We start from the raw sequence: 24,069 nt of genomic DNA on the forward strand, positions 1-24,069 counted from the left end.
ATGCTAATATGCAAATCGCATAAGATCTCCTAAGCCTGTGTTTACCTCAGAAGTAATTTTAAATGTTTGTCCCAAAACACTCACATTTTTTTTGGGGGGGGGGCTTTGACCCCTGTTAATGTGACCTTTTCTTGGGTTACTGTGACCTTTTCTCAGTTACTGTAGTCTTGCAATGATCCATAAGTACTATAGCTGTCAAATGGTCTATTGTTTAGCGTGTGTGTGTGTGTGTGTGTGTGTGTGTGTGTGTGTGTGTGTGTGTGTGTGTGTGTGTGTGTGTGTGTGTGTGTGTGTGTGTGTGTGTGTGTGTGTGTGTGTGTGTGTGTGTGTGTGTGTGTGTGTGTGTGTACATACAGTCGTGTTAAGGGTAAATATCGGATATCGCAGACACATCTCATGAGATGCAGAGAGCACCGGCATGCATATCAAAAATCAGAGAGCCACAGCAACTAAAAGAAGAAGAAGTGTTTTAGACTTTTTATTGAAAGACTTGCAGTCAGACATCTGAAAATAGTAATAGTAACAATATCTGATCTAGAGGGAGAGAAACACAAAACCCAGTCTTACAACTCAGAGACTACGTTTGAAATGGTCCTCTATTCCCTAATTAGTGCACTACGTTTTGACCAAAAGGTCCTTGCAGTGCACTGAACAGGCAATAGGGTGCCAGACAGGGAGGGAGGGACCACATACAGTCCCCAGAAAGAAAACACAGAGAGTATTCACATCAGAAAGAGAGGATCAATAGACAGTAGAATCAACACCAATATCAACAAATCAAGAGAAAAGGACCAAAGTGTGTAAAATAAGTATTTGGGGCCGTACCCGTCTTACAGACGGACAGAGTATACAGTACATACCTAGTGTAAAGCCAGTAGTGTAAAGTACTTAAGTAGTACTTTCAAGTACTTTTACCTAAGTCGTTTTTTTAGGGGGGGGGTGATCTAAATATCAACACACCCAACATGCTTTCTCAAGATCAAACCCCACTCTGCCAGATAACATGTAAAACTATTCTGTACTCGTGTACATACTATAGATGTCCCAGCTAGTCATGACACGGGGAACAACGTTTAAATCATAGTTAAATATACTGTACGTATACTGAGTTTACAAAACATTAAGAACACCGTCTCTTTCCATGATATAGACTATAGACCATGTGAATCCAGGTGAAAGCTACGAGCTGTTGGTATTAATCTTCCTGTGGACCCCCCTTTCCCAGGAAGAGTAGCTTTTGCAGCAGCTTACGGGGATCCTAAGAAAGAACAAAGATACCAAAAGTTCAATCAGAGTAGATGAAGAGGAGACGGGTTCATTAAAGAAGGATTTTTAAGGGACATGGATTGTGTATGTGTGCCATTCAGAGGGCGAATGGACAAGACAAAATATTTAAGTGTCTTTGAACGAGGTATGGTAGTAGGTGCCAGGCACACCGGTTTGTGTAAAGAACTGCAACGCTGCTGGGTTTTTCCCCACGCTCAACAGTTTCCCCATATATATCAAGAATGGTCCACCACCCAAAGGACATCCAGCCAACTTGACACAACTGTGGGCAGCGTTGGAGCACCCCTGTGGAACACTTAACACCTTGTAGAGTCCATGACCCCCCAAAAAAATATTTAATTGTTTTACTTAATTAAGCAAGTCAGTAAAGAACAAATTGTTATTTCCAATGACGGCTTAGGAACAGTGGGTTAACTGCCTTGTTCAGGTGCAGAACAACAGATTCTGGTGTTCTTAATGTTTTGTCCACTCGGTGTAGCCTTTATATAGTTAGTTTTATTGACACGTTGGAAAAGGGACAAGACCACACATGTGTTCTGTGCAAGTTCTCCCACTTAAAAAGATGAGAGAGGCCTGTAATTTTAATCATAGGTACACGTTGGAAAAGGGACAAGATCACACGTGTTCTGTGCAAGTTCTCCCACTTAAAAAGATGAGAGAGGCCTGTAATTCTCATCATAGGTACACTTTGGAAAAGGGACAAGACCACAAATGTGTTCTGTGCAAGTTCTCCCACTTAAAAAGATGAGAGAGGCCTGTAATTTTCATCATAGGTACACTTTGGAAAAGGGACAAGACCACACATGTGTTCTGTACGTGTGGAGGGAAGCATCTGATCATCATCCGCTCACTTTGAATGTCTCCTGGACAGACTACAGATGGTGGACCTTAATTTGACCCATTTTGTCAAAAGGAGGAAAATAATCCTGCTGCTGGAGGATTTGAATGAATATTTAATATTTAGAACTGCTGCCAGGGTGAAGCTGGAAGAGGTGGTTGCAGGCTATACAATGCAGTACCGTACCCAGGGTGAAGCTGGAAGGGGTGGTTGCAGGCTATACAATGCAGTACCGTACCTAGCGTGAATCTGGAAGAGGTGGTTGCAGGCTATACAATGCAGTAAGCTGGAAGCGTGGTTGCAGGCTATACAATGCAGGGTGAAGCTGGAAGAGGTGGTTGCAGGCTATACAATGCAGTACCGTACCTAGGGTGAAGCTGGAAGGGGTGGTTGCAGGCTATACAATGCAGTACCGTACCTAGGGTGAAACTGGAAGGGGTGGTTGCAGGCTATACAATGCAGTACCGTACCCAGGGTGAAGCTGGAAGCGGTGGTTGCAGGCTATACAATGCAGTACTGTACCTAGGGGGCTATGGTTGGGGGAAGACTCTGCAAACCAACCGACCTCAGACCATCAAGTATAATCAAGTACTCTAAGGGCTTGCTAGAGCATTGTGAACTGCCATAGCGCAGTGGTCTGAGCAGCTCGCTTCGGCTTCGAGCATCACGAGTTCGTGCTCAGTGCTGGGAAATCGTTTTGACCCTTTCTATGAACGGAAACTAACGTTGGTCGCCTACTGTTATTATTGAACAATCCCAAAGACTGCCGTCTCCCTGTCTACCTCCAGAGACTGCCGTCTCCCTGTCTACCTCCAAAGACTGCCGTCTCCCTGTCTACCTCCAAAGACTGTCGTCTCCCTGTCTACCTCCACAGGCTGCCGTCTCCCTGTCTACCTCCACAGGCTGCCGTCTCCCTGTCTACCTCCACAGGCTGCCGTCTCCCTGTCTACCTCCACAGGCTGCCGTCTCCCTGTCTACCTCCAGAGACTGTCGTCTCCCTGTCTACCTCCACAGGCTGCCGTCTCCCTGTCTACCTCCAGAGACTGCCGTCTCACTGTCTACCTCCACAGGCTGCCGTCTCCCTGTCTACCTCCAGAGACTGCCGTCTCCCTGTCTACCTCCACAGGCTGCTACCTTAGTCGGTAACACTTTTCCAGTAGGTTACTGACACTTGGGATGCGATTCGAAGGCAGCATCATGTGATAACAGATTCCACCGAGCGCGAGACGTTGGTAGCCACTGTACCAGCGTGAGTAACTACTGTTAGGAATTCAGTGAACAACTACACCAAAAATGCAAATATCAGACACAAACATCAAGTAACAGAGTCAATCTCTTCAGTCCCTGTTAAATGATGAAGTTGACACCAACCAGAATAATGATTGTATGATATAAGTTCCTCCTCTGTGTTGCCTCGTCTGCTGCTACATCCTCAAATGTAATCATATGCACCGAATACAAGAGTTGTAAACTTTAACAGGAAAACTTGCCTGATATCATATTGCCTATACATTTTTTTAGATATGATATTTAGCTATTTTACTGACCGTATTAAGAAAGATTAATAGCCAGAATAGTGGTGTTTCACTGTGAAAATATAGTATTTTTGTAATGAGTAGGCTTGCATTGTGATTCATTCTTACGAATACCCAACCCGTGCATATTATTAAAATGACAACGATTGTTCAAGATAACTTCTATATTAGTTGATTACTAGTATTGAAAGGTGATATGATGCAATCTGACTAGATCAGAAGAACTAGGCATCAGAAGAACTAGGCATCAGAAGAACTAGGCATCAGAAGGCCTAGGCATCAGAAGAACTAGGCATCAGAAGGCCTAGGCATCAGAAGGACTAGGCATCAGAAGAACTAGGCATCAGAAGGCCTAGGCATCAGAAGGCCTAGGCATCAGGAGAACTAGGCATCAGAAGAACTAGGCATCAGAAGAACTAGACATCAGAAGGCCTAGGCATCAGAAGAACTAGGCATCAGAAGAACTAGGCATCAGAAGAACTAGGCATCAGAAGAACTAGGCATCAGAAGGCCTAGGCATCAGAAGAACTAGGCATCAGAAGGCCTAGGCATCAGAAGAACTAGGCATCAGAAGGCCTAGGCATCAGAAGGACTAGGCATCAGAAGGACTAGGCATCAGAAGGACTAGGCATCAGAAGAACTAGGCATCAGAAGGCCTAGGCATCAGAAGGACTAGGCATCAGAAGGACTAGGCATCAGAAGGCCTAGGCATCAGAAGAACTAGGCATCAGAAGAACTAGGCATCAGAAGAACTAGGCATCAGAAGGACTAGGCATCAGAAGGACTAGGCATCAGAAGGCCTAGGCATCAGAAGAACTAGGCATCAGAAGGCCTAGGCATCAGAAGGACTAGGCATCAGAAGGACTAGGCATCAGAAGGCCTAGGCATCAGAAGAACTAGGCATCAGAAGAACTAGGCATCAGAAGAACTAGGCATCAGAAGGCCTAGGCATCAGAAGAACTAGGCATCAGAAGAACTAGGCATCAGAAGGCCTAGGCATCAGAAGAACTAGGCATCAGAAGGCCTAGGCATCAGAAGAACTAGGCATCAGAAGAACTAGGCATCAGAAGAACTAGGCATCAGAAGAACTAGGCATCAGAAGGCCTAGGCATCAGAAGAACTAGGCATCAGAAGAACTAGGCATCAGAAGAACTAGGCATCAGAAGAACTAGGCATCAGAAGAACTAGGCATCAGAAGGCCTAGGCATCAGAAGAACTAGGCATCAGAAGAACTAGGCATCAGAAGAACTAGGCATCAGAAGAACTAGGCATCAGAAGGACTAGGCATCAGAAGGCCTAGGCATCAGAAGAACTAGGCATCAGAAGGCCTGGGCATCAGAAGGCCTAGGCATCAGAAGAACTAGGCATCAGAAGAACTAGGCATCAGAAGAACTAGGCATCAGAAGAACTAGGCATCAGAAGAACTAGGCATCAGAAGAACTAGGCATCAGAAGAACTAGGCATCAGAAGGCCTAGGCATCAGGAGAACTAGGCATCAGAAGGCCTAGGCATCAGGAGAACTAGGCATCAGAAGGCCTAGGCATCAGAAGAACTAGGCATCAGAAGAACTAGGCATCAGAAGAACTAGGCATCAGAAGAACTAGGCATCAGAAGAACTAGGCATCAGAAGGCCTGGGCATCAGAAGAACTAGGCATCAGAAGAACTAGGCTACTTCATCCTAATGTGAGCTACATGCACTGGATACAAAACACATACTGGCATGTGATAACGGATAACATGTCCAATATAATTATAAACGCATATCAAAACAGGAACATATATTATATGATATGAATCCAGCATTTTATTTATTCTTTATTTAACTAGGCAAGTCAGTTAAGAACAAATTCTTATTTTTAATGACGGCCTAGATTTGTACCTTGTCAGCTCGGGGGTTTGAACTTGCAACCTTCCGGTTACTAGTCCAACGCTCTAACCACTAGGCTACCCTGCCACATTGCAATATCATTGATGCCCTTCTCTCTCATTGATTGGATGACCTGCAGACCCCAGATGACCCCGCCTTTCAATGACAGCCTAGGAACAGTGGGTTATTAACTGCCTCAGAACCAGAAACACGTGGAGACATCAACACTTGTCATTTTCAATTTAAAAAAAATGCAAATGTTTATTGGTTTTCCTGTATGTGTGCATGAGTCCTTTAAACACAGTCCATTGTAGAAAATAATTCCCAAGTGAGGGACATCTCAAGGAAATGAACTTCCAACATTCATAAACTTGTTCAGTACATGAGTGCAAATGTAGTTATGACAGCCATTTTTTTGTTATTGACGGGACAGGAGTTTTACCGGTTTTTGTACCAGCCCTTCACTAACACCTAATTCAACTAATTGTGGTCTAAATTGAAGACTTGAACACAGTTCAAATCCCCTTGGGACAGAAATCACATCTTGTATTTTAAGAATGAGCTTCATAATTTACTAGGTAAGCGGAGACGAGGGGAGAAATGAACCCCTCACTGCTCACAAGCCGAGACGAGGGGAGAAATTAACCCCTCACTGCTCACAAGCCGAGACGAGGGGAGAAATGAACCCCTCACTGCTCACAAGCCGAGACGAGGGGAGAAATTAACCCCTCACTGCTCACAAGCCGAGACGAGGGGAGAAATTAACCCCTCACTGCTCACAAGCCGAGACGAGGGGAGAAATTAACCCCTCACTGCTCACAAGCCGAGACGAGGGGCGAAATTAACCCCTCACTGCTCACAAGCCGAGACGAGGGGAGAAATTAACCCCTCACTGCTCACAAGCCGAGACGAGAAATTAACCCCTCACTGCTCACAAGCCGAGACGAGGGGCGAAATTAACCCCTCACTGCTCACTTTTTTAGTGCTGGTTCAAGTTGCTGAAGCCACAACTCTATTCATTAGTGTGCAATCATCATGTTAACAGTTTCTGCATATTTTAGACTTGGTCAAGTTGTTTACAGTAAGAGTAGAATAACATAGCCTATACGTTTTTTTAACTAGTAGCACGAACCGCAATGGTCCAACACAATAGGGGAAGAGGTGAACAGATACTGCATGCAGCTCCCGAGCAAAACAGACTCCTCAACAGAAAACATAACTTGGCTGGCTAGCAGGTCTAGATTGAACACAGCTGGCTGCATTTCCTACATTTAGTTTTTTTCTCTCCATCAGATGTTAATAAAATGTCTTACCTCCAAATGAGCCGGGCTGTTTTCTCCTTCCAAACCAATGCAATGAAGTCAAATGCAATCAGGTGCCCATTTTAGTCCCTGAAAACAAATGGGGGGGGGGATTTGCTACATGTCTTTAGCTGGGTAGCAAGTTACCAATTCATCATTTAAAAACTGTCCGGGTTTTCACAATTGACACATCGCTGAATCTATGATTAGATAGTTCAGTTGTTCATCTCTAAACAGCCGATAAGCAGGTCTGAGATCGGCCCGCTAGCGAATAGCTATCACATCCCACATTTTAACATCATTTTATAAATAAAATAAACTTTCTATTGACATTTCGGGAAGTTATTCGTCTGGAAAATGTTATCCCAAGCGGGGACTTCTGTCTGCCAATAAATAAGATAAAACACCGTTAATAAGATGTAACGGCCTCCCCGGTGAAAGAAACATCCCGAGAAACATCCCCCTTACACTGTGTATAAGACAGTAGTTTTGGAATTGTTAGTTAGATTACTTGTTGGTTATCACTGCATTGTCGGAACTAGAAGCACAAGCATTTCGCTACACTCGCATTAACATCTGCTAACCATGTGTATGTGACAAATAAAATTTGATTTGATTTGTAGACGCTGTAAGACTGCTCTCAGAAGTGTCTTCTTGTATTTTCTGCCCCGACACCAAACGCGATCACGACACGCAGGTTAAAATATCAAAACAAACTCTGAACCAATTACATTAATTTGGGGACAGGTCGAAAAGCATTAAACCTTTGTGGCAATTTAGCTAGTTAGCTTCCACTTGCTATCTAATTTGTCCTATTTAGCTAGCTAGCTTCCACTTGCTATCTAATTTGTCCTATTTAGCTAGCTAGCTTCCACTTGCTATCTAATTTGTCCTATTTAGCTAGCTAGCTTCCACTTGCTATCTAATTTGTCCTATTTAGCTAGCTAGCTTCCACTTGCTATATAATTTGTCCTATTTAGCTAGCTAGCTTCCACTTGCTAACTAATTTGTCCTATTTAGCTAGCTTGCTGTTGCTAGCTAATTTGTCCTGGGATATAAACATTGAGTTGTTATTTTACCTGAAATGCACAAGGTCCTCTATTCCGCCAATTAATCCACACATAAAACGGTCAACCGAATTGTTTCTCGGTCTCTCATCCTTCCAGGCTTTTTCATCTCTTGACCTTATATTGCGATTGGCAACTTTCATGAATTAGGTGCATTACCGCCACTGACCTCGTTCGTCTTTCAGTCACCCACGTGGGTATAACCAATGAGGAGATGGCATGTGGGTACCTGCTTCTATAAACCGATGAGGAGATGGGAGAGGCAGGACTTGCAGCGTAATTTGCATCAGAAATAGAACTGACTTCTATTTTAGCCCTTGGCAACGCAGACGTGAGCAGTGTGGGTGCAATAATTGAATAATATAGATTTCTAGATGTATTTTGCAGCACTCGCGCATGCGACGCGAACGGTGTCGTCAGCCTGTTGTATGGCAGGATTCTTATTATCGCCATGTGATGTTTGTTAAACCATCAATAGGGGGCTAAATTCACCCGCACTTGCAACCAGTTTTGGTCTCCTCATTTACAGCTCCCTAAAAGATGATGTCATAGGGAGGTTCCCACGACGACGAGCAGTTCTCATTTGGTTGAGAGTCAAAGACTACGGGCAGAGGTTTATATATATAGCCTCTACTGTATATAGCCTCTACTGTATATAGCCCATCTACTGTATATAGCCTCTACTGTATATAGCCTCTACTGTATATAGCCTCTACTGTATATAGCCCATCTACTGTATATAGCCTCTACTGTATATAGCCCCTCTACTGTATATAGCCCCTCTACTGTATATAGCCCCTCTACTGTATATAACCTCTCTATTGTATATAGTCTCTTTATTGTATATAGCCCCTCTACTGTATATAGCCTCTCTACTGTATATAGCCTCTCTACTGTATATAGCCTCTACTGTATATAGCCCCTCTACTGTATATAGCTCCTCTACTGTATATAGCTCCTCTACTGTATATAGCCCCTCCACTGTATATAGCCTCTACTGTATATAGCCCCTCTACTGTATATAGCCCCTCTACTGTATATAGCCCCTCTACTGTATATAACCTCTCTATTGTACATAGCCTCTCTATTGTATATAGCCCCTCTACTGTATATAGCCCCTCTACTGTATATAGCCCCTCTACTGTATATAGCCTCTCTACTGTATATAGCCTCTCTACTGTATATAGCCTCTACTGTATATAGCCCCTCTACTGTATATAGCTCCTCTACTGTATATAGCTCCTCTACTGTATATAACCTCTCTACTGTATATAGCCTCTACTGTATATAGCCTCTACTGTATATAGCCCATCTACTGTATATAGCCCATCTACTGTATATAGCCCCTCTACTGTATATAGCCCCTCTACTGTATATAGCCCCTCTACTGTATATAACCTCTCTATTGTATATAGCCTCTCTATTGTATATAGCCCCTCTACTGTATATAGCCCCTCTACTGTATATAGCCTCTCTACTGTATATAGCCTCTCTACTGTATATAGCCTCTACTGTATATAGCCCCTCTACTGTATATAGCTCCTCTACTGTATATAGCCCCTCTACTGTATATAGCCTCTCTAATGTATATAGCCACTCTACTGTATACAGTCTCTCTACTGTATATAGCCTCTCTACTGTATAAAGCCTCTCTACTGTTATAGCCTCTCTACTGTATATAGCCTCTACTGTATATAGCCCCTCTACTGCATATAGCCTCTCTACTGTACATAGCCTCTCTACTGTATATAGCCTCTACTGTATATAGCCCCTCTACTGTATATAGTCTCTCTACAGTATATAGCCGCTCTACTGTATATAGCCCCTCTACTGTATATAGCTCTCTACTGTATATAGCCCCTCTACTGTATATAGCCTCTAGTGTATATAGCCTCTCTACTGTATATAACCTCTCTACTGTATATAGCCTCTCTACTGTATATAGCCCCTCTACTGTATATAGCCCCTCTACTGTATATAGCCCCTCTACTGTATATAGCCCCTCTACTGTATATAGCCTCTACTGTATATAGCCTCTCTACTGTATATAACCTCTCTACTGTATATAACCTCTCTACTGTATATAGCCTCTCTACTGTATATAGCCTCTCTACTGTATATATCCTCTCTACTGTATATAGCCTCTACTGTATATAGCCTCTCTACTGTATATAGCCTCTCTACTGTATATAGCCCCTACTGTATATAGCCTCTCTACTGTATATAGCCTCTCTACTGTATACAGCCTCTCTACTGTATATAGCCTCTCTACTGTATATAGCCTCTCTACTGTATATAGCCCCTACTGTATATAGCCTCTCTACTGTATATAGCCCCTACTGTATATAGCCTCTCTACTGTATATATATCCTCTCTACTGTATATAGCCTCTCTACTGTATATAGCCCCTACTGTATATAGCCTCTCTACTGTGTATAGCCTCTCTACTGTGTATAGCCTCTCTACTGTATATAACCTCTCTACTGTATATAACCTCTACTGTATATAGCCTCTCTACTGTATATAGCCCCTCTACTGTATATAGCCCCTCTACTGTATATAGCCTCTCTACTGTGTATAGCCCCTCTACTGTATATAACCTCTCTACTGTATATAACCTCTACTGTATATAGCCTCTACTGTGTATAGCCCCTCTACTGTATATAACCTCTCTACTGTATATAACCTCTACTGTATATAGCCTCTCTACTGTGTATAGCCCCTCTACTGTATATAACCTCTACTGTATATAGCCTCTCTACTGTATATAGCCTCTCTACTGTGTATAGACTTATTTTTCACTGTCTTTTTACTGTTGTTTTTATTTCTTTACTTGTTCTAATACATTTTTGTACGGTTGGTTAGAGCCGTCCTAGGTATTCCTTAAAGAGGTGGGGTTTCAGGTGTCTCTTAGAGCCTGTAAGTCAGCATTTCACCTGATGTATTTGGCGCACGTGACAAATAGACGTTGATTTGATATACATACTTTACTGTAAGAAATTGGGACAAATAGACGTTGATTTGATATACATACTTTACTGTAAGAAATTGTATTTTATTTATTGGACATTTAGAGAGAGAGACAGCAGGCGGAGGAATCCCAGATGGAGAAGTTGTGGAAAAGAAAGTCATGGTGTATGTTATGAAGAAGCCGTGAAGTCTCGAAAGAGAGAACGTTTCACATGCAGAGGTTGTCGAGAAGTGCGGAGGGAATGAAAAGGCACTCTTTGAGGACTCCATGGTGTTGGGAAGGTCTTCAATGGAGGCTGTAGAGTTGGCTTCCCTCTGGCAGGATTCATGGATGCTACGCGTAAGATGGACGCCGCAGAGCAGTTCCTGGGACTAAAAGATTTCTCAGGGAAGGAGTTACATGAGGCGCTGTCATGAGCAGTGATACCCTCTAAAGCCTCAGAGCCTGGGAGCTATGGAAGTCTGAAGAAATGAGGGATATAGGTTTTGTTAAGTTATTTTAGGTTGTGTTATAAAGCTATATCAAACCGCGGTTGTTGTTGATGTGTATGGTTGCATTCAGATACTACTGAAACATTCAAATGTACAAAAATGTAAGACATTTGAGTGAGCGAGAGAGAACATTATTTTGATAGCAGGCCCTGATCCCAAAGACTAGACTGCCCCCCGATGGAGAGAAAGAGAACTACTCATTTTCAACCACTCACGAGTAAGGTTGCAAAATTCTGTGAACTTTCAATAAATTCCCTGGTTTTCCTGAAATCCTGGTTGGAGGATTCCGGATTTCCTGCTTATTTCCCTCCTGATTCTGTGAATCCTCCAATTGGGATTTCTGGAAAATCAGGGAATTTATTGAAAGTAGAATTTTGCAATCCTACTCACAAGGCTCATTTGAATTTCCTGATGCATCAGGAAAATACTCTGCTACGAGAAATCAAGTTAAGATCCAACATCTTTACGTAAACAAACTGTACCGTAGATCTGTCATGATGATACAACAGGATGTGTGAAATAATGACAAGCATTCGTTACGGTGCTTTGGACAAATCTTTAGCAGGTGTTAGCATCTTTAGCAGGTGTTAGCATCTTTAGCAGGTGTTAGCATCTTTAGCAGGTGTTAGCATCTTTCAAATGTCGTAAGAGGAGGGTACATACAGGGACATAGACTCACCCATAAGAGGAGGGTACATACAGGGATATAGACTCACGCGTAAGAGGAGGGTACATACAGGGACATAGACTCACCCATAAGAGGAGGGTACATACAGGGACATAGACTCACCCGTAAGAGGAGGGCACATACAGGGACACAGGGACATAGACTCACCCGTAAGAGGAGGGTACATACAGGGACATAGACTCACCCATAAGAGGAGGGTACATACAGGGATATAGACTCACCCATAAGAGGAGGGTACATACAGGGACACAGGGACATAGACTCACCCATAAGAGGAGGGTACATACAGGGACATAGACTCACCCGTAAGAGGGGGGCACATACAGGGACATAGACTCACCCATAAGAGGAGGGTACATACAGGGACATAGACTCACCCATAAGAGGAGGGTACATACAGGGACACAGGGACATAGACTCACCCATAAGAGGAGGGTACATACAGGGACATAGACTCACCCATAAGAGGAGGGTACATACAGGGACACAGGGACATAGACTCACCCGTAAGAGGAGGGTACATACAGGGATATAGACTCACGCGTAAGAGGAGGGTACATACAGGGACATAGACTCACCCATAAGAGGAGGGTACATACAGGGACATAGACTCACCCGTAAGACGAGGGCACATACAGGGACACAGGGACATAGACTCACCCGTAAGAGGAGGGTACATACAGGGACATAGACTCACCCATAAGAGGAGGGTACATACAGGGATATAGACTCACCCATAAGAGGAGGGTACATACAGGGACACAGGGACATAGACTCACCCATAAGAGGAGGGTACATACAGGGACATAGACTCACCCATAAGAGGAGGGTACATACAGGGACATAGACTCACCCGTAAGAGGAGGGTACATACAGGGACATAGACTCACCCATAAGAGGAGGGTACATACAGGGACATAGACTCACCCATAAGAGGAGGGTACATACAGGGACATAGACTCACCCATAAGAGGAGGGTACATACAGGGACACAGGGACATAGACTCACCCATAAGAGGAGGGTACATACAGGGACACAGGGACATAGACTCACCCATAAGAGGAGGGTACATACAGGGACACAGGGACATAGACTCACCCATAAGAGGAGGGTATGTACAGGGATATAGACTCACCCGTAAGAGGAGGGTACATACAGGGACATAGACTCACCCATAAGAGGAGGGTACATACAGGGACATAGACTCACCCGTAAGAGGAGGGTACATACAGGGACATAGACTCACCCATAAGAGGAGGGTACATACAGGGACATAGACTCACCCATAACTTACAAAGAGAGAGGGTGGATCTCTGTTACGGTTCTCTTTGTGCCGATCTCTTAACACTTGTGGACTCAGAATTACATAGAGCATCTGACCAATTACGCAAGACTTTAGTCTGAGATTACTGAACTATGAGAGGGAAGATTTAGTTGTCTGAGATTGCTGAACTTTGCGAGAGGGAAGATTTAGTTGTCTGAGATTACTGAACTATGAGAGAGGGAAGATTTAGTTGTCTGAAATTGCTAAACTATGCGAGAGGGAAGATTTAGTTGTCTGAGATTACTGAACTATGCGAGAGGGAATCAGGGGTGGGATCAATTCCATTTAAATCCAATCAATACAGGAGATTCATTTCAATTAAATATAATTTCTGATTCTTCAATTTAATTGAACAATCTGTATCTCATGTTTCTGGTGTAGTGTGTCTGGTATGAACGCTTGTTCGATTGGAAAAACCCATCTATTGCTCTGCTCCAATATCCACTGGCATACAACTTAGAATGCAGCAACATATTAGACATTCTAGAATCCAAGAGGTGTTCTAGTGTGGATATTGGAACGTCATAACCACCCCAAGCACCCTCCTGCCCACCTCATAGGCCCTTCCCTGGCCTCACGGATGGGGATTGGCTGGAATGGACTGCTCCCCTCTGTCCGTCTCTCTCCTTGTGCTCACCGACTGGCTGACCAGGGCAGCGGGTGGGCAGGGAAGGAGGCGGGTAGGATGGAGGTGGGATGGTGAGGTGGGGGAGGGAGGGAAGAGGTGGTCTGGGAGATGTGGGGAGGGGTGGGGGTGTAGCAGTGGAGGTGAGGGAGGAGGTGAAGGAGTGAGATGGTTGGTGTTGGGAGGAGCGGGAGCGTGAGGAGGGGGAGATGTGTGTGCTGCGGGGGAGTTCGGGAGGCGGCGGGCAGTCACTGATCTGTTCCAGGAGTGAGGGCATGTCCCCCTCGATCTTCTCCAGCACCGCCGCCATTTGCTTCTCGATCTGTTCGATCACGCTGTCCATCTGCCAATCAGCTGTACTACTACCATGACCTCTGACCCCAACACCTCCGTGCTCCAGTCCCCCATACATCCCTCCTCCACCCCCACTGCCATACAGAGAGGAGCAGTAGGAACCCCCGTACCCCCCCCCAGCTCAACCTCCTGGCTGTATGCGGTGGTGTGTCGGCCTAGACGAGGGGAGCTTCCCAGCGCCCCTATGGTATAACTGTAGCCCCCCTCGGACAGTTTGGGTTCCCCCCCTGGACATGCTGAACTCTACACTGTGACTGTCTGCTCTCTGGTCTCTACCAATGGGGCTCGCGTCACCTCTTGGCCCAGTTCTTCCTGTTGATCCTGTTCCAAGTACCCCTGACCCTGCTCCAGATGTCCCTCCCATCTCAATCCCAGTTCCTCCCCCTACTCCCCCACCTCCAGCAGGCCTCTCAGCTACAGCCTCAGGGAGCTGGGTCTGACACCAGCTACTGTCACCCAGCTTCTTCTCCTCAACTGGAGCCTGCACTGCCGGCCTCCTGTCAGCAGGTGGGGCTATGGCTGCAGCAGTAGTAGTAGAGGCAGCAGCAGGGCCTGGGCCCATGTTGGGGAGTTGGGCGTCCATCTTGTATCGTTGAGTCGTTGGAGTCTCAGGAGTGACATAGGTTGGTTGCTTCTTCTTGGCATTGCTAGGCAATGATGGTGCTGCTTTGTCGTGGTCAGAGACAGTGACGGGGTCCTGGGGCTTGGTGAGGTCAGGGGTTACGATGGGGGTAGGAGGTGTTTTGGTCTCTGTTGTTGTTTTGGTTTGACCCAATGCGGCGGCCATTTTGCCTGACGTCTTCTTCACGGCTGGCTTCTTTGGCTCGTCCCCCAGAGGTTTGGAGCTGGCATTTGATTGGTTGGGAGGCTGGGACAGCGGTTCATTATTGGTGGAAGGAGAGATCCCTACAGAGGGACTCAAAGGGTTTCTCCCCCCTCCTCCCCTCTCCTCTCCCCACCTCACCCCGACTCCCCCGTTCCTCTCCTCACGCTCCGGATTAGTTCCAACCGTCACCTCTGGTGTCACCCCTCTTCCCTCACTCTGCCCTCCTCCTCCCTGGTCCTCACCCCTTCCTTCCCCCTGCCCTCCTGCCTCCACTTCAGCTGCAGCAGCCTCAGACGCACGAAGACGCTGCATGAAGGTGGTGACTCGGATCGCCTTCTGTGAAAGAGAGAGGGGGAGAGAGAGAGAGGTGGGGAGAGAGAGAGGGGGAGATAGGGGGAGAGAGAGAGAGGGGAGAGAGAGAGGTGGGGAGAGAGAGAGGGGGGAGAGAGAGAGAGAGAGAGAGAAGGAGGGGGAGAGAGAGAGAGGTGGGGAGAGAGAGAGGGGGAGAGAGGGGAGAGGGGGAGAGAGAGAGAGAGAGGGGGAGAGAGAGAGAGAGGGGGGGGAGAGAGAGAGAGGGGAGAGAGAGAGAGAGAGAGAGGGGGAGAGAGAGAGAGAGGGGGGGAGAGAGAGAGAGGAGGGGGAGAGAGAGAGGTGGGGAGAGAGAGAGGGGGAGAGAGAGGGGGAGAGAGAGAGAGAAGGAGGGGGAGAGAGAGAGAGGTGGGAAGAGAGAGAGAGAGAGAGGTGGGAAGAGAGAGAGATGGGGGAGAGAGAGAGGGTGGGGAGAGAGAGAGGTGGGGAGAGAGAGAGGTGGGGAGAGAGAGAGGGGGAGAGAGAGAGAGAGGGTGGGGAGAGAGAGTGGGGAGAGAGAGAGTGGGGAGAGAGAGAGGTGGGGAGAGAGAGAGAGAGAGAGTGGGGAGAGAGAGAGAGGGGGAGAGAGAGAGAGAGAGGAGGGGGGAGAGAGGTGGGGAGAGAGAGAAGGGGGAGAGAGAGGGGGAGAGAGAGAGAAGGAGGGGGAGAGAGAGAGAGGTGGGAAGAGAGAGAGAGGTGGGAAGAGAGAGAGAGGGGGAGAGAGAGAGAGGGGGGAGGGGGGTTAGGGGGGGTTGGAGGGGCCGGAGACCAGGGGGGTGAGGGAGGAAGATGTAATCAGACAATACATCCCAGAACCGGACTGTAGATTTGACACATTTTTTTTGGGAGGGGGGGGGGGAGCATGAGTCTTATATGGAGAAACTGTGTTTAAGACCAAAACATTGATCAGTGAAACATTGATGTCACTGAAGTAAAGCAGTTATAAACACCGCAGACACAGAGTCACCTTTCTCTAGCGTTTAGACCTGTGGGATTCTGTGTGACTTCTTCCTCGAGCATCACATGTCGATGAACCAGGAGTCCCCATAGAGGAATGAGATGGGGCCGGGACTGCATCTCAATAGTCAAATGTTGCTTCCTTCTTTTCCTCAGCTCCTTTCCTTGTCTAGTCGACAGATTTTTTCACTTTGTCACTCTAACCGCTAGGCTACCTACCGTTCTCCTTTCCTTCGTCTGAGCCGTAGAGATCCGCAAGGCTGTAACTACACTATATATATATATACACAAAAGTATGTGGACACCCCTTAAAATTAGTGGATTCGGCTATTTTAACCACACTGTTGCTGACAGGTGTATAAAATCGAGCACAAAGCCATGCAATCTCCATAGACAAACATGGGTAGTAGAATGGCCTTACTGAAAAGCTCAGTGACTTTCAACGTGGCACTGTCATAGGATGTCACATTTCCAACAGGTCAGTTTCTACCCTGCTAGAGCTGCTCCCCGGTCAACTCTAAGTGCTGTTATTGTGAAGTGAAAACGTCTAGTAGCAACAACGGCTCAGCAGCGAAGTGGTAGGCCACACAAGCTCACAGAACGGGACCGCTGAAGCTAGTAGCGTGTAAAAATCCTCTGTCCTCAGTTGCAACAGTCACTACCGAGTTACAAACATCCTCTGTCCTCAGTTGCAACACTCACTACCGAGTTACAAACATCCTCTGTCCTCAGTTGCAACACTCACTACCGAGTTACAAACATCCTCTGTCCTCAGTTGCAACACTCACTACCGAGTTACAGACATCCTCAGTCCTCAGTTGCAACACTCACTACCGAGTTACAAACATCCTCTGTCCTCAGTTGCAACACTCACTACCGAGTTACAAACATCCTCTGTCCTCAGTTGCAAAACTCACTACCGAGTTACAAACAACCTCTGTCCTCAGTTGCAACACTCACTACCGAGTTACAAACATCCTCTGTCCTCAGTTGCAACACTCACTACCGAGTTACAAACATCCTCTGTCCTCAGTTGCAACACTCACTACCGAGTTACAAACATCCTCTGTCCTCAGTTGCAACACTCACTACCGAGTTACAGACATCCTCTGTCCTCAGTTGCAACACTCACTACCGAGTTACAAACATCCTCTGTCCTCAGTTGCAACACTCACTACCGAGTTACAGACATCCTCAGTCCTCAGTTGCAACACTCACTACCGAGTTACAAACATCCTCTGTCCTCAGTTGCAACACTCACTACCGAGTTACAAACATCCTCTGTCCTCAGTTGCAACACTCACTACCGAGTTACAAACATCCTCTGTCCTCAGTTGCAAAACTCACTACCGAGTTACAAACATCCTCTGTCCTCAGTTGCAACACTCACTACCGAGTTACAAACATCCTCTGTCCTCAGTTGCAACACTCACTACCGAGTTACAAACATCCTCTGTCCTCAGTTGCAACACTCACTACCGAGTTACAAACATCCTCTGTCCTCAGTTGCAAAACTCACTACCGAGTTACAAACATCCTCTGGATGCAATGTCAGCACAAGAACTGTTCGTCAGGAGCTTCATGAAATGGGTTTCCATGGCCGAGCAGCCGCACACAAGCCTAAGATCACCATGAGCAATGCCAAGCGTTGGCTGGAGGGGTGTAAAGCTCACCGCCATTGGACTCTGGAGCAGTGGGAAGGCGATCTCTGGAGTGATGAATCACCCTTCACCATCTGGCAGTCCGACGGACGAATCTGGGTTTGGCGGAAGCCAGGTGAACGCTACCTGCCCGAATGCATAGTGCCAACTGTAAAGTTTGATGGAGGAGGAATAACGGTATAGGACTGTTTTTCAATGTTTGGGCTTGGCCCCTTATTTCCAGTGAAGGGAAATCTTAACACTATAGCATAGAATGACATTCTAGACGATTCTGTGCTTCCAACTTTGTGGCAGCCGGTTGGGGAAGGCCCTTTCCTGTTTCAGCATGACAATGCCCTGGCCACAAAGCGAGGTCCATACAGAAATGTTTAGTCGAGATCAGTGTGGAAGAACTTGTCTGGCCTGCACAGAGCCCTGACCTCAACCCCATCGAACACCTTTGGGATGAATTGGAATGCAGACTGCGAGCCAGGCCTAATCGCCCAACATCAGTGCCCGACATCACTAATGTTCTTGTGGCTGAATGGAACCAAGTCCCTGCAGCAATGTTCCATCATCTAGTGGAAAGCCTTTCCAGAAGAGTGGAGGCTGTTATAGCAGCAATGTTCCAACATCTAGTGGAAAGCCTTCCCAGAAGAGTGGAGGCTGTTATAGCAGCAATGTTCCAACATCTAGTGGAAAGCCTTCCCAGAAGAGTGGAGGCTGTTATAGCAGCAATGTTCCAACATCTAGTGGAAAGCCTTCCCAGAAGAGTGGAGGCTGTTATAGCAGCAATGTTCCAACATCTAGTGGAAAGCCTTCCCAGAAGAGTGGAGGCTGTTATAGCAGCAATGTTCCAACATCTAGTGGAAAGCCTTCCCAGAAGAGTGGAGGCTGTTATAGCAGCAATGTTCCAACATCTAGTGGAAAGCCTTCCCAGAAGAGTGGAGGCTGTTATAGCAGCAATGTTCCAACATCTAGTGGAAAGCCTTCCCAGGAGAGTGGAGGCTGTTATAGCAGCAATGTTCCAACATCTATTCCCAGGAGAGTGGAGGCTGTTATAGCAGCAATGTTCCAACATCTAGTGGAAAGCCTTCCCAGAAGAGTGGAGGCTGTTATAGCAGCAATGTTCCAACATCTAGGGGAAAGCCATCCCAGAAGAGTGGAGGCTGTTTATAGCAGCAAAGGGGGGACCAATTCCATATTAATGCCCATGATGTTGGAATGAGATGGTTGATGAGCAGGTGTCCATATACTTTTGCAGTGTACAGTTGAAGTCGGAAGTTTACATACACTTAGGTTGGAGTCATTAAAACTTGTTTTTCAACCACTCCTTACATTTCTTGTTAGTTAAAATTTCTTTGGGTCTGGGGGGCTGTATTGAGTAGCTTGGCTGAATAAGGTGCCCAAAGTAAACTGCCTGCTCCTCAGTCCCAGATGCTAATATATGCATATTATTAGTATATTTGGATAGAAAACACTCTGAAGTTTCTAAAACTGTTTGAATGATGTCTGAGTATAACAGAACTCATATGGTAGGCAAAAACCCGAGAAAAAATCCAACCAGGAAGTGGGAAATCTAAGGTTTGTAGTTTTTCAACTCATTGCCTATCGGAAACACAGTGTCTATGGGGTCATATTGCACTTCCTAAGGCTTCTACTAGATGTCAACAGTCTTTAGAACCTTGTTTGGTGCTTCTACTGTGAAGTGGGGGTTCATAAGGGCTCTTTGAGTCAGAGGTCTGGCAGAGTACCATGAGCTCGTGACGCGCATTCACGTGAGAGTTCGCTTGCGTTCCACTGCAATTCTACAGACAAAGGAATTCTCCGGTTGGAACATTATTGAAGATTTATGATTTAAAATGTACTAAACATTGATTCTATACTTCGTTTGACATGTTTCTACAAACTGTAATCTGACATTTCGTCTTAAATTTCACCTGGACCTACCCGCGCGTCGTGAGTTTGGATTGTGTACTAAACGCGCAAACAAAAGGAGGTATTTGGACATAAATGAAGGACTCTACCGAACATATCATACATATATTGTGGAACTAGGATTCCTGGGAGTGCATTCTAATGAAGATCATCAAATGTAAGTGGATATTTACACTGCTATTTCTGTTGACTACACAACATGGCGGGTATCTGTTTGGCTGTTTTGTTGTCTTGGTGCTTTACTCAGATTATTGCATGGTTTGCTTTTTCCATAAAGCTTTTTTGAAATCTGACACAGCGGTCAGGTTCAAGGTTCATCCAATTTCCAAACGCCTGACGGCACCACAATCATCTGTACAAACAATAGTATAAACACCATGGGACCACGCAGCCGTCATACCACTCAGGAAGGAGACACGTTCTGTCTCCTAGAGATGAATGTAATTTGGTGTGAAAAGTGCAAATCAGTCCAAGAACAACAGCAAACGATCTTCTGAAGATGCTGGAGGAAAACAGGTACAAAAGTATCTATATCCACAGTAAAACGAGTCCTATATTGACATAACCTGAAAGGCTGCTCATCAAGGAAAAAGCCACTGCTCCAAAACCGCCATAAAAAAGTCAGACAACGGTTTGCAACAGAGAGAGAGAGAGGCCCCCAAACTTGGGTTTGGGACCTGAGAAAATCTATACTAAAACTCAATCCCTGGCCCTGTCCTCTAAGTAAATCCCCATCATGGTCTCCAGCCGTTCATCTAATCTGTGTTCCCTACATCAGTGCAGATGAAGGAAAGGAAACAAGGGAAGGATTCAAGGAAAGAAGTCACTTGAGATGCACCCGAAGAAGAGGAGCGGGGCAGAGCAGATGGAACTCTTCGGGGATTGGCTGAGTGACGTTGGGCTGGATCAGAGTGGGATGGGTTTAGGGAAGAGAGTCTTCATCTCACCAATCAGCCATTATCAACACATTTCCTCTCTCTCTCTGTGTTTCTCTCTCTCTCTCTCTGTGTTTCTCTCTCTCTCTCTCTGTGTTTCTCTGTCTCTCTCTCTGTGTTTCTGTCTGTCTGTCTGTCTGTCTGTCTGTCTGTCTGTCTGTCTGTCTGTCTGTCTGTCTGTCTGTCTGTCTGTCTGTCTGTCTGTCTGTCTGTCTGTCTGTCTGTCTGTCTGTCTGTCTGTCTGTCTGTCTGTCTCTGTCTGTCTGTCTGTCTGTCTCTCTGTCTCTTTCTCCCTCTCTCTCTCTCCTCTCTCTCTCTCTCCTCTCTCTCTCTCTCTCTCTCTCTCTCTCTCTCTCTCTCTCTCTCTCTCTCTCTCTCTCTCTCTCTCTCTCTCTCTCTCTCTCTCTCTCTCTCTCTCTCTCTCTCTCTCTCTCTCTCTCTCTCTCTCTCTCTCTCTCTCTCTCTCTCTCTCTCTCTCTCTCTCTCTCTCTTGAGATTCCTAGGGATGCGCCCCAAATGGCACCCTATTCCCTATATAGTGCACTACCTTTGTCTCGGCCCTTGTCTAGCGAATGCAGCATTATCCTTCAGCTGGTGTTCAGCCAGGTGATTCTGAACACTTTTACAATAATGACATGATTTGCCGTGAGATTAGCAGTGAGATTAGCCGTGAGATTAGCCGTGAGATTAGCAGGCCATCAGAAATGAGTGAAGGTTGATTTGGTGTGTGTGACTGTCTCTCTATCTCTCCAGATACATAGAGAACTAACTACTACCGTACCTTCAGTTCCTGGGAACCACATGCAGGGGAGACAAGAGGGTTAAGGGGGAGGTTAATCATGCTGCTACTACAGTACATCACTACATCCTCCTGGATATCCTTCATCATCATCATCATCATCATCCTCCTGGAAACAACCATAGGAGGCTGGTGGGCGGTATTCTGTGAGGACAGGCTCATTGTAACGTGTAATCTGGGAGGACAGGCTCATTGTAACGTGTAATCTGGGAGGACAGGCTCATTGTAATGTTTAATCTGGGAGGATAGGTTCATTGTAACGCGTAATCTGGGAGGATAGGTTCATTGTAATGTGTAATCTGGGAGGATAGGCTCATTGTAATGTGTAATCTGGGATGACAGGCTCATTGTAATGTTTAATCTGGGAGGATAGGTTCATTGTAACGCGTAATCTGGGAGGATAGGTTCATTGTAACGTGTAATCTGGGAGGACAGGCTCATTGTAACGTGTAATCTGGGATGACAGGCTCATTGTAATGTTTAATCTGGGATGATAGGCTCATTGTAATGTGTAATCTGGGATGACAGGCTCATTGTAATGTTTAATCTGGGATGACAGGCTCATTGTAATGTTTAATCTGGGATAATAGGCTCATTGTAACGCGTAATCTGGGAGGATAGGTTCATTGTAACGTGTAATCTGGGAGGACAGGCTCATTGTAACGTGTAATATGGGAGGACAGGCTCATTGTAACGTGTAATATGGGAGGACAGGCTCATTGTAACGTGTAATCTGGGATGACAGGCTCATTGTAATGTTTAATCTGGGATGACAGGCTCATTGTAATGTTTAATCTGGGAGGATAGGCTCATTGTAATGTTTAATCTGGGAGGATAGGTTCATTGTAACGTGTAATCTGGGATGACAGGCTCATTGTAACGTGTAATCTGGGATGACAGGCTCATTGTAATGTGTAATCTGGGATGACAGGCTCATTGTAACGTGTAATCTGGGATGACAGGCTCATTGTAACGTGTAATCTGGGATGATAGGCTCATTGTAATGTGTAATCTGGGATGACAGGCTCATTGTAACGTGTAATCTGGGATGACAGGCTCATTGTAACGTGTAATCTGGGATGATAGGCTCATTGTAACGTGTAATCTGGGATGATAGGCTCATTGTAACGTGTAATCTGGGATGATAGGCTCATCGTGTTTGATACCTTTCCGTTCTTTTCATTCCAGCAAGGAGCACGTCCTCCTAAATGTTTGCCCACCAGCCTTCTCTGGAAACAACAATGTAATTTCATCACCATCATCAATTTAAACCAGGTAAATCAATCCAAATATTTTTCTCATGAGGGGAACTTGTTATGAGCAGTAGTATCAGTTCGATGACTGGAGTAGCCCAGGACTGAACTAGAGGATAAAACCTGGAACAGTAGAGGACATACATTAGGACTAATGCTGCATTCAAGACCACTGGGAACTGGGGGAAAAAACAAGTTCCGACTTGGAAAAATCTGAACGATCATCCTAGAGCTCTGACATTCCAACCTGAAGATCACTGACATCATGATTTAACCCTGTTCCTTAGAGATCCCAGTGGGGTCATGATTTAACCCTGTTCCTTAGAGATCCCAGTGGGGTCATGATTTAACCCTGTTCCTTAGAGATCCCAGTGGGGTCATGATTTAACCCTGTTCCTTAGAGATCCCAGTGGGGTCATGATTTAACCCTGTTCCTTAGAGATCCCAGTGGGGTCATGATTTAACCCTGTTCCTTAGAGATCCCAGTGGGGTCATGATTTGACCCTGTTCCTTAGAGATCCCAGTGGGGTCATGATTTGACCCTGTTCCTTAGAGATCCCAGTGGGGTCATGATTTGACCCTGTTCCTTAGAGATCCCAGTGGGGTCATGATTTAACCCTGTTCCTTAGAGATCCCAGTGGGGTCATGATTTGACCCTGTTCCTTAGAGATCCCAGTGGGGTCATGATTTGACCCTGTTCCTTAGAGATCCCAGTGGGGTCATGATTTAACCCTGTTCCTTAGAGATCCCAGTGGGGTCATGATTTAACCCTGTTCCTTAGAGATCCCAGTGGGGTCATGATTTAACCCTGTTCCTTAGAGATCCCAGTGGGGTCATGATTTAACCCTGTTCCTTAGAGATCCCAGTGGGGTCATGATTGGATCCTGTTTCTTAGAGATCCCAGTGGGGTCATGATTTAACCCTGTTCCTTAGAGATCCCAGTGGGGTCATGATTTAACCCTGTTCCTTAGAGATCCCAGTGGGGTCATGATTTAACCTTGTTCCTTAGAGATCCCAGTGGGG

General features: G+C 45.8%; 1 protein-coding gene and 1 long non-coding RNA gene across 2 annotated transcripts in view; both read right to left on the reverse strand.

The window, feature by feature from the left end:
- Positions 1–540: 540 nt before the first annotated feature.
- On the reverse strand, positions 541–14,056 carry LOC124032428. Its single transcript, XR_006838277.1, has 3 exons — positions 13,925–14,056; positions 6,842–6,919; positions 541–1,258 (listed from the first exon to the last, which is right to left on the reverse strand). It is a non-coding gene; the product is annotated as an uncharacterized LOC124032428 (long non-coding RNA).
- A 414-nt stretch (positions 14,057–14,470) lies between these two features.
- camkvl (CaM kinase-like vesicle-associated, like) overlaps positions 14,471–24,069 on the reverse strand; it is a 126,078-nt gene continuing 116,479 nt past the window's right edge. The window contains 2 exon segments of the mRNA XM_046344801.1: positions 14,471–15,512; positions 21,776–21,784. Coding sequence (XP_046200757.1) covers positions 14,472–15,512; positions 21,776–21,784 — 1,050 coding nt within the window. The 3' untranslated portion in view covers position 14,471.

The sequence above is a fragment of the Oncorhynchus gorbuscha genome, linkage group LG03 (genome assembly GCF_021184085.1).
Source record: "Oncorhynchus gorbuscha isolate QuinsamMale2020 ecotype Even-year linkage group LG03, OgorEven_v1.0, whole genome shotgun sequence".
NCBI classification, from domain to species: Eukaryota; Metazoa; Chordata; class Actinopteri; order Salmoniformes; family Salmonidae; genus Oncorhynchus; species Oncorhynchus gorbuscha.